This window comes from Brassica oleracea, chromosome C6 (assembly GCF_000695525.1).
Source record: "Brassica oleracea var. oleracea cultivar TO1000 chromosome C6, BOL, whole genome shotgun sequence".
Classification (NCBI taxonomy): domain Eukaryota; kingdom Viridiplantae; phylum Streptophyta; class Magnoliopsida; order Brassicales; family Brassicaceae; genus Brassica; species Brassica oleracea.
In genome coordinates, this window is record NC_027753.1 from 20,355,635 (window position 1) to 20,368,854 (window position 13,220).

Here is a 13,220-nt window from a genome sequence, read left to right on the forward strand (position 1 = left end):
TATTTCGGTTTGTATGAATTTTAAACTTTATGAATGTTTTTTTCCTATTTCGGTTTTTATGAATTTAAATTTTATAATATTATTAGTTTTAAATTTCTGATTTTTTTAATTTATTAATATCAAAAAATATATAAAAATGCAAAATTAATTCGTTTTTAAAATTGGTATATTCCGACGAACTCTGGGCGTCGGAATATACCGACGGAAAACGGTTCCTCGGAATATACCGACGAACCAACATCCGTCGGAATATACCGACGAACCAATATCCGTCGGAATATACCGACGGATATCCGTCGGTATATACCGACGAACCAATGTCCGTCGGTATATTCCGACGCCCAGAATTCGTCGGAATATACCAAGGAATTCACTCCGGCGGAATTGTCCGAGGAACGTTCTCCGTTGGTATATAGTTTTTCCGATGAACTCTGGTCTCGTGTGTCCGCATCGTAATATCGTCGGAAGTTCGTCAGAATGACGTTTCTCGGTATTCGTCAGAAAGTCGTCGGAAGTTCTGACGAAATTCTGACGAATTTTTTTTTTTCCAACAAAACAATACCGACGGATAGGTTCGTCAGAAATTCGTCGGAATCGGTCTATTCCGACGAATTTCTGACGATTTCGGCCATCAGAATCCCCCTGTTTTCTTGTAGTGGTGTGATGAAGGACTCACCGTGGTATTGTCAGCAACTGATTGTCGTGCAATCAATGCATATGGTGTGACGATATTGCAAGGAATCAGGTCACGCAACAACTGCTGCATGTGGGAAAAGAAGATCAAATGCATGTCGGCTCAAGGAAATGCAGAGCTATAGCACCAACGATTGGGACACATGAATGACAAGAATATGACAAATTTGGTGCATAAAGAGCTAGTTGGTGGATTGCCAAAACTCTGAATTGATGACAAACTTGTGTGTGGAGCTTGCAATCAGGGAAAGAAAGTAAAAGTTCAACACAAGAAGGTTCCTGATGTACAAGCATCAGCTCCACTTGATCTAGTTCATATGGATCTCATGGGACCCATGCAGAAAGAGAGTATTGGAGGCAAGAAGTATGTGTTTGTGCTGGTAGATGACTACACTCGCTTCACCTGGGTTCGGTTTAGTAGAGAAAAATCAGAGACTGCTGAAAGCTTCAAAATCCTGGCTCTCCAACTTATGAATGAAAGAGGAGGAATCAAGAAGATACGCAGTGATCATGGTGGAGAATTTGAGAATGGAGTTATGATGGAATTCTGTGAACAAAAGGGTATTAGTCATCAGTTTGCAGCACCGAGGACACCACAGCAGAATGGAGTTGTTGAACGAAAGAACATGACACTACAGGAGATGGCTCGTGCAATGATTCATGGTAACAAGATACCTCAGAGGTTCTGGGCAGAGGCACTTTGTACTGCATGCTACATAATCAACAGGGTTTATGTTTGAAAAGGGACCACAAAAACTCCTTATGAAATGTGGAATGGAAGAACACCTAATCTTGGTTATTGTCATGTCTTTGGTTGCAGGTGTTACATACTAAATGACAAGGATTACCTCGGCAAATTTGACTCAAGAAGTGATGAGAAAATCTTTCTGGGCTACTCAGGAACTAGTACAGCTTATCGAGTCTTCAACAAGAGATCGGCAATCATCATGGAATCTGTGAATGTTGTCTTTGATGACATGTCATCGGTCACGTGGGAGCAATGGGAGTCAGATGAAGATACCGAAAAGGAGGAGCCTCGGGTTAGTGATAAATCATCTGAAGAAAGCGAGACAGAAGGTGTAGTCGCTGGGACAGAAGTTGCAGTTCCTCAACAAGCTATTCAGCAAGTTCATCGGAATCATTCAGTTTCAGATATCATTGGAGGAGTTGAGGAAGAGCGCAAAACTCGTGGAAAAGTGATCAACTTCAGAGAAATGGTTCAGTTTGCATGCTTTGTCTCTGTCATCAAACCTAAGACACATGCTAAAGCACTTCGAGATGAGTATTGGATTGTCTCTATGGAGGAAGATTAGAACAATTCACACGGAATGATGTATGGGAATTGGTGGCTCGACCTAATGGAGTCAACATTGTTGGAACCAAGTGGATCTTCAAAAACAAAACAGATGAACATGAAGAAGTGGTTCGCAACAAGGCACGACTTGTAGCACAAGGATACTCGCAAATCGAAGGAGTTGATTTTGAGGAGACCTTTGCTCCAGTTGCAAGACTGGAATCTATACGGTTATTTCTTGGAATGGCATGTATTTTAAATTTCAAGTTCTATCAGATGGATGTGAAGAGTGCTTTCTTGAATGGAATACTACAGGAAGAAGTATATGTGGAACAACCAAAGGGGTTTGAGGATCCAACTCATCACGATCATGTATACCGACTAAAGAAAGCTCTGTATGGATTAAAGCAGGCACCTCGTGCTTGGTACGAGAGACTTACTGGATTTCTTGTGGATGGCGGTTACATCAGGGGAAGTGTAGACAATATTTTGTTTTTCATGGAAAGAGAGAAAGACATGATGATTGTTCAGATCTACGTGGATGATATAATCTTTGGGAGCACGTCTCAATCAATGGTAGATGAATTTGTGGAGAACATGACACAAGAATTTGAGAGGAGTATGTGTGGTGAACTGAAGTACTTCATGGGGCTACAGATTGTTCAATCGGAGAAAGGAGTATTCATTTCTCAAAGCACTTATGCACACAGTCTGGTGAAAAAAATTGGACTTGAAGACAACAAGACTTCCAGAACGCCTATGAGTGCTGCGTTGAAACTTGCACGTGATGAAGCAGGAGAAGATGTTGACACAAAGCTCTATCGAGGAATGATTGGGAGTCTATTGTATCTTACTGCTAGTAGACCAGATTTATCATTCAGTGTTGCTGTCTGTGCAAGATATCAAGCCAAGCCAAAGGTGTCTCACTTAAACGCTGTGAAAAGAATCATCAAGTATGTCAAAGGAACGGAGAATCTCGGAGTGTACTACTCAAAGAACTCAAATGAAAACTTGGTGGGGTATTGCGATGCAAACTGGGCAGGATGTGCTGATGACAGGAAAAGCACAAGTGGAGGATGCTTCTTTTTAGGAAACAATCTCATTTCGTGGCTGAGCAAGAAAAAAAATTATGTATCACTTTTTACAGCAGAAGCAGAATATATCGCTATGGGAAACTGTTGCTCACAAATGATCTGGATGAAACAAATGTCAGCTGATTATGGAATGCACTCGGGTCCCCTTCTTGTATACTGTGACAATAAAAGTGCGATTGATATCTCAAAGAATCCAGTTCAACATTCACGAACAAAGCACATTGACATCAGGCACCACTTCATCAGAGAATTAGTTGAAGACAATCAGGTAGTCATCGATCATGTAGTTACTGATTCTCAATTGGCTGATATATTTACTAAATCTCTTGAATACACTCGATTTATCACTCTAAGAAATGCAATTGTAGTGTGTAATCTTGACCATTGAGTCAAGTTGTGCAGATATTAGTGAAGGCACTTGCTCAGGATGTATGTATAATTCTGATTATGTTTGGACCTGAGAACGCTGTGGAAAAGAGCTGCTTGCTGTGCCGTCAATATGTGAGGTATAGGTTTCGCGTCAATCTGTGGCCCTTCCCTAATCTCAAAAGAACCGGTAATGTTTCAGAAAGATGCTCAAAATATATATATATATTTTAAAAGGAAGAAGGGGGAACAACAAGGGTTTCACAGCGCGCGAATAAAGGTTGAAAACCCACATGATTGATAAAGGCACGGCAATGTAAAAGCTAGCCATAAAAAGACAATCAGATGCACCAGATCGTACAATCTTCAAAGAGTGATACGTGCAACCTGAATCAAGTGTTGAGCCAAGTCTTGCAGCACACATCTTAAAAGGTAGAAAGAATGAATATGCAATCTTTAAATCCCCAGCTAGAAATTGGCCAATTGTGAGTTTTAACTCGTGTTTGATTACTATTCTGAGAGTCTTATGATACGCTATTGATTCACGAATGTGCTTGCATGACATTGAGTTTGGATGAGAGAAATTAAAAGTGTAGGTCAAAATAGGGAAAAGGCTAAAAGGGAGGGACCAGAGTTGCAATTTCGGAACAGTTGGTTGAGTTTCCCTCTTAAGGGAAGTTGTGAGTCAGAAGCCCTAAACGGTTACTGTTTAAACTCTGGAACCGCTCCACATCATCTCTATTGCTCTCAAACAAAAGTCAAGATTCTCAAAATTGATGGTGAGAACGAAGAATATGGCTAAATGCGACATTGCAGTTACTTCGCCGACACATGCAGAGGGTGAATCATCGAGGCCGCATCTCACTGACGAAGGATCTGAAGCAACTCCTCCGAGAAATGATCCGTCGTCGACGGCCTTGTTTCCCGAGATCACTGAGGAACTAGACGAATTCAACACTGCGCATGAGAAGGATCTGTCTGAGGAAAGCGGTGACCAGCAAGCCTCCTCTACTCGCGAAGAGGTTCAGATCGCCTCAGTTACTGAGACATCGTCTAACCCATCGCCACCAAAGTCTCAATCTGTTCCACTCGAAATTGCGGGATCAGAATCTCGCAGATCTGAAAATCCAAGTCCGGTAACTGATTCTCTTTTGCTTATTTGTCATGATGAAAAAGATGACTCTGGTGAAAAGGCGAAAGATGAGAGTAAGGACCAATCTAAGCCAGTCGAGAAAGTGCAAGAAGGTGTTGAGGCTAAAGGAGTAGTTTCTCTTGGAACATCCTCTGAAGAGATCTCTGAGAAACAAGGAAGAAAGAAGAGGGTGATGAAGAAATTGGGGTTAGGGACATCAAAGCGCCTCAAGACAAGCAAATCAGGAGCCCCAAAATCGTCCTCTCTTGCTCAACCGAATGATGAGTCCAGTTCTCCAGCGCTCACTCAGAATGCCTCAGTCTCCAGTCGTGTATGATCCAGGAAAGCATCTGAGAGAAGTGTCGCAGTTGAAGTCTCCCCGGTTACCAAGAGGGTTGAGCAATTTCTTCGTCGGAGTATCATTGCTGAGCGACCGGTGGACATGACGAAGAAGGATCAATGGGGCTATGTAGAGATCATTACAAAGGGCTCCATGGGAACAACAGTATCATCGCTTGGCAACTTTGTTGAACCAGTAGTTGCTGAGTTCTATGCGGGTCTTCCTGTCACAGAGGTTGAAGCAGATGCAGAGGAAATTGAGGTGCAGGTGCGTGGTCACTCCTATAACTTATCGCCAACATTAATCAATGAGGTTCTGAATCTCGAACCACTGGATGAAGATGAAGTGGATGAAGAAACTACTCTTGATGGCATCTCCAAGTCTGAGTTGGCTGAGTTTCTCACTGAAGGAACTCGAAAGGAATGGGATAATCTGACTACGACTGATCTTTCTCCACGCTATGGTGCTCTCATGATCATTGCTGCCTACAACTGGATTCCGTCTACACACAAGACCCATGTGTCTATTGATAGGGCACGCCTAATCTACAAGATGGCTCGAGGAATCCGCGTTGACATGGGAAGATTGATCTTCAAGCAAGTCATGAATCTTGGTATGGTGCAGAAGAATGACTGTAGATGGCTGATATTTCCTCGCCTAATCATGATCATTCTCCAGAAGCAACACCGCATATCTCTTCTCTCGGGTGAGAAAGCTCAGGGTCCAGTGGTCTACACAAAAGACAAACGAGTTGGTGAGATATACGAACAGCGCATCGCCAAGGCAAAGGGTAAGGCAAAGAAGGGAGGGGAAGGAAAACTGTCATCTCGATCAACTCGCATGCCGCCTCCTATGCCACCATCCTTGATTGCTCCAACTCCAAGCAACAAAACTGGACCAAGATGCTTCAGTGTGCATGACCTTGGATCTGTCTCCATACCTCAAGGATTACTCACTCAGGAAGATCTCCAAGCCGTCTTACAGCAAACGACCCGAGCTCTTCAAGCACTGACTGACATTGTCCAGGATCTGAGTCGCTCTGTTGCAGGTTAGTAACTCCTTCTCTAGTTGGGACTCTTTCGTTTACATTTGTTTTTAACCCATGCGCTCTCAAGCAGGGGGAGAAGATGAGGATTAAGATGAAGAAGGGCTAAGTTTATGGGGGAGCAACTTTTTTTATTTTGTTATCGGTTTATGTACTTTGCGATTGCACCACTTGCTGCAATTGTTTTTATCCTATTATTCAGACTGATCATGGTTCATGGGGGAGTATTTATGTGTGTTGTCTTTGTTAAGATGTATTAAATACTTGAACCCAATTATTAGGATAATATAAGTATGCTTTTGGTTGCTCTATGTTTTGTGAGTTTGCTCTTGGTTGTTGCGAGTCCCTGTGTTTTGTATGTGACTTCATCTTAGGTACTTGTGAGACGCAAGGATTAAAAAGGGGGATATTGAAGATGTATGGTCAAGACGGAGATGTAGTAGTTCATGAAGCACGACATGAACTACGACATCAGACAAGGATACCAGAGTTGGTCGAGTCTGTTAACGAGCATTCAAGGAAGATTTACTGAATAAGTCAGTTTAAAGAAAGTATTGAAGAAGAAGCAATCGAGCTTAGAGGAAAGGAAGATTGGCTTATTCGCTGAAGGAATAGATATGGAAAGTTTCCATTAGATAGATTTTACATCTTGGGCTTTTCCTCTAAGAGTATAAAGAGGAGTCTTGGCACTGCGTGGCCGTTCAACACACAGAGAGAGTTTTTAGCAATAGGAGGTTTGCAAGTCCGAATAAGGTGAAGCAAAGCCACTAGGGGTTAAGAGCTTGAGCGGTTCATAGACTACTTCAAGTCTGTGAACGAGTGAGACTAGTCAAAGTTTGTCTTGAGCTGGCTTGAAAGATTGCTTTTAAAAAGAACTTGTATTTACTTTTAAAATGATTAATCTAGTCGTTGAAAAGAAATATCCATGTGTTACTGTGTGTTCTAGTTAGTGTAGCTTGATTATGTGCAATTTTTAACAATGAAACTGAGAATTTCAGTTTCTCATCCTTGTCCATTTCTTCTTCATCCACACCTCTCTTTACGCCAATTTCGATCTTCACTGGAGATTCGTCTCTACACACAGCTTTTATAATCCTTAGATTCCATAGCCGAGCTGTCGCCGCGACTCCAGCAATGGAGAGGGATCTGTTGGCTGCGTGATCTTTGAGACGGAGAAGAAGAAGGAAGATGAGGAGATGGTATTGATGCATCTGAAGATCTCTGTTGACCTCACCGGAGATAAGGCAAGGTGAAGTTATAGAGGTGTTCTGATCTTTCTAGAAATACTTCCGTTCATTAATCTTTCTTTCTTCTTTTTTTTTCTCGGATTTTGAGAGCTACCTGTCACGGGCTGATTTCTTCACTCCAATCAGATCGTGCGGCCTTAGCAACTTTCACCCTTGTGGTTTGCTAAGTCAGCCTTTTGGACAACTCGCTCAGCACTTAGAGAGAGAGTATGGACGTTTTTAGAGAGAGAGAGTTTGTAGAAGTGTTTTCTTATTAAAGCTTGGTATCTTTACAAGTGAGGGGTGATCCCCTTTATATACACTTTCTCTTCCTCAACGAACGGTTCAGATCAAACCGATCTAACGGTTGTGAAACTTCTTCTCAAGTGTTCCACAACCTTCTACACTTTTCTACACTTCTTTACACTTCTCTACACTTCTCCATACCTAAGATATTTTACAAAAGACTTAAAGCTTAAGAAAATACTTAGTGGAGGGGGCTTGATTCACCTTTGGCCCGACCCGATCTTTGGTTGTCTTCATGGACGTTTTGGGTTAAAACGGGCCGTGACATACCGCAGAGAAAACGAAACAGTTAGAGGATAAGGGCCGGGTCGGGTCATCTTAATAGTTGGATTTGGGGTTGGATCAAATAAAATTTTAAAGAATTCGATTGAGCAACAAGAACTTTTGATTAGAATTAGATCTAATCACACCTCGAGTGTTGAATTCAATATGTTTCAGTGAGTTGACTTAGTATAGGACACATTTTAGTACTTTAGGGGGTTTCAGATACATTACCCCATAGTTTGTGTAGCCAGAGAACTTTTTTCTTATATATATTTGGAGGACTTATTCTTAGGTTCACCCCCTAGGATGAATCTCTCGGTTCATCAACCAATAAGATTGTGTTATTTCATATTCGATATTGTGAAGTTATATTATGATTTTAAAATAAAAATGTAAAAAATAAATAAATAAACATAGTAGTAGTTACAGGAAAAAATATATTTTAAAAAGTATATTTTAAAATTTTTACCGTCATCAGCAAAACATTAAATCCTAAACTCTAAACCCTAAACCATAAACCTTAAATCCTAAACATTAAATCTTAAACTCTAAATCTTTGGGTAAAACTTAAACTCTTGGATAAATCATAAACTCTAAATCAAAACACTAAACACTAAAACACTAAACCCTAAATCCTAAACCCTTGAGTGTTTTAGTGTTTAATGTTTTTGATTTAGAGTTTAAGATTTATTCAATGGTTTAGGGTTTACCCAAACGTTTAGGGTTTATGATTTAGGGTTTAGTGTTTTGCTGACGAGACGTTAAAAATATTTTTTTTTAAAAAAATTGTAACTTATATTATTTTTTATTTATTTTTTAATTTTTTTATTTTACAAATATAATATAAATTAACAATATTTTGTTCTCATTTTTTAAAAATATCGAATATGAATATGAAATTTTATTGGTTGGTGAAACTCTACTTGGAGTTAGCAGGATAATGCATTAGCACCAAACGTATTAGAATATTCTTCCATCTATGTTTCGTTCTTCCCGTATTAGAAATGAGGCATTACTTCTCTGAAAGGTGTGTCAAAAGGCAAGTCATTCTTTTCTGGGTATCAATTAATATAATGCAGTATCGATTACTTTCCCACTATTTGTTTTCTTTTTAATTTATCAATTGCTTGCAACGGATAAAGGACTGATGGAGATGGTTAGTTTTCTATATGTATGAACATGCTGCGTTCTTATGTGGTAACGAAGGCCTGCAAGTAGTATTTGTTTTTGTAGATGCTTATAAACACAGTAGTCCCAAAATCTCAAGAAAGTTCTTGTATTTATGAAAAACAAAATTTAAATTTAATAATTAATCATAAATATATATATATCAGCGTATGGAATTAAAACCCATGTATAATGAAGAGAGCCATGAGATTGACAGTGGAGATGAGCCGGATATTCTGAGGAAGACTTGTAAGTTGTAACTAGTTTCTAGTGATATCGTTATGTCTTTGTTTCTAAAGATCCCAATAAACATAATTTTTGTTTTGGCATGTGTATAATTTCGATTTCTGTAAGATACACAAAATTGCAAGAATTACTTAGCTATAAAAAAACAGAAACAAATACAGTCATGTATATGATTTGGGAGATTGATCATCTTGAGAAGAGTCTGGTGAAGAAATTTCCAGAAGAGTTGGAGGGGTTTTGAAGACAGGAGACATGTGCATATCTCCCTGCCTTGTCCACTTGTCTTGCCTCACCCTTTGTGTCCTTTTTGCATATCTTACATGTTTTGTCCACCCATCCTTCCTCCACATATTCTCCATCCACTATCACATTTATATAAACAACAATTTAAAATCATTTCAAATATTCAAAACAAATAAAACCATCATCATTTTTCCAAATAAAATAGTTATTTAGAGTCTACCTTCAACGTAGGATTTAAAGAAGTCCTTGTATGTCCCTCCGATTTTTCTTCTCAACGCCCCATACTGCAGCATTACGAATGTATTAAACATAAGTCGACGGTAACTTTACGAATCTATCAAACATGGTTTAAAAAATAAAATTAATAAAGCAAGCTTTATTCACATGAAGGTTGGAAAGTGGTGTGGTTAATTAAGTAGACCGACCTGTTCTTTGCTCATCTTGCCACCAGATTTGGTGGCTTCACGGGCCTCGTAGAGAAGCTTGGCGTCTTTCTCCGACCGAACCTGTGCGAAATCCAACGCATCTGTTAGTCTGGTGAACAATGAAGTCTCATCTTCCCTCTTCTTCTCCTCATCTTTCTCTTGCTTGGCCGACACCACGACCCATCTAGGGTTCCGGCTTAATCTCTGCGAGGTTCTTGAGATCGGGACTTTGGTCGTGGAGATGAATCCACTATTATGTTGAAGAGGCAGTGCTCTTAGACCCATCTTTTGGTTTTCGTTCTAGTTCCAAGTAAATTAGATTGCATATTGTGGTATATTATATAGTAAACATACATGTGGTGTGTATGTGGAGGGGTTGAAATGGATAGGGGGCCACAAATGAATAATGGCTGTGGTCAATGTGGTTACGTGGGAGTTTAGTTATCTCGTGATTTATGAGGCTTGAATTTTATTTCTTGTGTTTATTTTGTTAATAATATGATATTTTTGTTGCACAATCATCTGTCAGTGAATTCCCAGTCTTTTAAATGTTATAATAAAAACTAGATATTGATCCGCGCTTTGCAAACGCAGATTATTTTAAGCATTATTAATTTAACAAATAGTTTGTTAATTTGTAAGAATTTTGTGTATTTAAAATATTTTTGCATTTAAATCAGTTCTTTTAAATTCAACCCGAACATGTGGTCAAATCGGTTAATCTGGTCATCCGATAATTTGATTTAAGTTTTTAAAAATATTCATATTTGAAAAATCATTAAAACCCGAGACTAACCCTAAATCCAATTTGATTTATATCATTATAGTTTCATAATTTTTACCTTTTAATCTAAATTTTATAGTTCATTGTTTTGCAATTTTATGAAATTATAACGTTTCTACAAAATTTTGATAGAGAAAATGATAGATATAAGATAATTAACAACTATAAATATGTTTTGATCATATTACTCCTTTTTATATTGTTTAATTAATTTTATTATAATTGTGTTGTGTAATTTATCTTGTTAATATTTATATTATAATCGGTTTAAATTTCTTGTTAAGCATTTTTATTTAGATAACATATATTTTGAACATTTTTCATAATTACTTTTGTTATTATATTTATTGTGCAATGTGTAAGATTTATTGTGCAATGTATAACGTTTATATATATATAATGGCTATTATTGAATTATTAAGTTACTTAAATAAATGATATAACTATTATTTAGTAATATAAATAAGATAATCTGTTAATTTAATTAATTTATTATTGATTAAAATGTTTTTGTAGTATTTAAACCTGTTAAAATAAGTAAAATTTATTTTCATTATTTTATAAATTATTAAAAAATTTCAGTTATTTTATTTATTTAAATAATTTGAAAGAAAATTGTTAGAAATTATTAAAAAATGAGTTCTAATGTTTTATATAGTTTGGATACAAGATTAGTGTTAATGTTGTTTGGAAACAGGAAAAATAGTATAAAGAAAAAAATATATTGTTTGGAAGCATTGATAGTAGTATAAAGAAATAAAATTAGTGATTTAGTGTAGGTTTAACTATAAAGTAGAAAGATGTATTTAATTTAAAAACTTACAAAATAAAGGTTAAGTCCAATCCAATGTTTCTGTTTTAATAATCTTACAATACTAAAAGGGAGATATGCCCAAAGAAGAGCATGTCCACGTCAGATAAAAAAATCAGCCATTCATATGCCATTAACTTACCACGTCAGCTCATTCCTTTTGTTAACACACAATCTTATCGTCTCTTCCTCAAATATTTGTCGGTGACTTTTCCTTTGCACTCTACGGCGTCGAAGATATTGTCTTCGCCGATCGACCTCCCCACTATCAAGATCAATAACTGTACCATTCAACACAATACCCTCTTCAACTTCTTCCCTTTCCCCAACCTAGCTATATATACGGTGAGATTCAAGACCAAAGTTCCTCACATCGTTATCCCCAAAAGCACCAGCGTGATTAAACTCCAAGGCTAAAGCACGACTATGATATCAGGTGGGATGTGCACCTTTTCATTTCATCTTCAGTTCTGATTGCTTCTTAATTAAGTTCCACGATTTGAACCCATCTACTGTTTCTTATGCAGATCAACCATTGGGATGAAGTTGTTGTCACAAATGACCTTCAGATGGATGAGGATGAGGATGAGGATGATAATGAGGAAGATGACCAAGAAGTATATCACCAAAATAGAGCAAATAAAAATGGTATATGTGGTTAAACGACTGCTCTCTGTTTATATTATAAACTAAAAACACGAAATCTGATTTTGGTGGTTTCACTTTCGTTTATTCTTTTATTGCAGTCATCAGCTGGGATGTTGGGTTAGTGTACGCGGAACCATGAAGGTTTGTTAATATTAGTTTCTGACTTTATATCACAAAATTTAAATTTTATTTTCCTTGACACAGAGAGATTAAGAATTTAATTGCACTCCCACTACGGCACTGTTTTTTTTTTGCTACCATTAGCTTCATTGAAAGCAAAAAAGGACTATAGCATCGGTGTTGGAGCTTCGCACGAGCCACTGAAGTGATTTTTTTTAACGAGGTATTATAAAGACCCAACTATGTTTTTACCGGCCAGCTTACCTTAATTACTAATATACTATTTGAAGCACTTGAAAGTTGAGCCTACAGATCCAAAACAAGGCTTTCTTGATTTTTGTTATCCCCCACGACAAAGAGACATTTCTTACGGTAAGAAATGTACTATATATTATCTCTAGACATTTCTGCAATATTTTTGAGGAGCTAAAAAATGGGGAAACTGAGTTTAGAAACTCGGACTTACAGCTCGGGCTTGCATCTCTTGAAAAAGTGTTTCTGAACATCGCTAGACGGGCTAAACTAGAAAGTGCAACCGCTGCAAGAACCATGGTCACCCTCGATTTAGAATCTGGCATCTCACTTAAAGGGAAATCTAATAGCAGATATAAATATAAAATGCAACAAAGATGAGGAATTCCACTAAATTATATGATCATTGTAGATATATATATGGATACCAATGGGAGCCAGATTTGGTGGGATCCTTGAAACCAAACGCAGAAAATTCAATTGGAGTAATGGTTGAAGTTTACTGGCAACAAGATGGGTCGGGGTAGATGGCAATAGTCCACATCTTTTTTTTGGTAGAAATGTTAAATATTATAGTTCACATTTTCACATTGATTTTTGTGATTGTTCAATGTGACAAAAATATCGCAATGTATATGCATGTTATAGACACAAGTTCGTGACTCATCTTTTTATGATAGGTTTTGTCTTTCTCAACAGTTATATGAACCTATAGAAGATGTCAAACAATCTAACAAAATAAGTTTAACTCTTTAATTTAGTAG

General features: G+C 37.7%; 1 protein-coding gene and 2 long non-coding RNA genes across 6 annotated transcripts; 2 read left to right on the top strand and 1 right to left on the bottom strand.

Moving 5' to 3' along the window:
* Nucleotides 1–9,248: 9,248 nt before the first annotated feature.
* Nucleotides 9,249–10,170, bottom strand: LOC106298746. Its single transcript, XM_013734894.1, has 3 exons — nt 9,842–10,170; nt 9,637–9,700; nt 9,249–9,535 (listed from the first exon to the last, which is right to left on the bottom strand). The coding sequence occupies exons 1-3, from the start codon at nt 10,124–10,126 to the stop codon at nt 9,360–9,362; spliced, it is 525 nt and encodes a 174-aa protein (XP_013590348.1). The 5' UTR covers nt 10,127–10,170; the 3' UTR covers nt 9,249–9,359.
* Nucleotides 10,171–11,607: 1,437 nt separating this feature from the next.
* On the top strand, nt 11,608–12,243 carry LOC106298480. The gene is made up of 3 exons (XR_001261477.1): nt 11,608–11,872; nt 11,964–12,084; nt 12,183–12,243. It is a non-coding gene; the product is annotated as an uncharacterized LOC106298480 (long non-coding RNA).
* Nucleotides 12,244–12,304: 61 nt separating this feature from the next.
* Nucleotides 12,305–13,152, top strand: LOC106298481. 4 transcript variants are annotated; one of them, XR_001261482.1, is made up of 3 exons: nt 12,305–12,427; nt 12,495–12,576; nt 12,657–13,152. It is a non-coding gene; the product is annotated as an uncharacterized LOC106298481 (long non-coding RNA). The 4 variants fall into 4 exon arrangements; XR_001261481.1 differs by having other exon boundaries at nt 12,673–13,152; XR_001261480.1 differs by having other exon boundaries at nt 12,305–12,576.
* The last annotated feature ends 68 nt before the right edge of the window (nt 13,153–13,220 follow it).

Coding starts and splice junctions, on each gene's coding strand:
- LOC106298746 (XM_013734894.1), bottom strand. CDS start 10,126: ATGGGTCTAAGAGCACTGCCTCTTCAACATAATAGTGGATTCATCTCC. Junction 9,701..9,841: donor GCAAGATGAGCAAAGAACAG/GTCGGTCTACTT, acceptor GTAATGCTGCAG/TATGGGGCGTTGAGAAGAAA. Junction 9,536..9,636: donor CTTTAAATCCTACGTTGAAG/GTAGACTCTAAA, acceptor TAAATGTGATAG/TGGATGGAGAATATGTGGAG.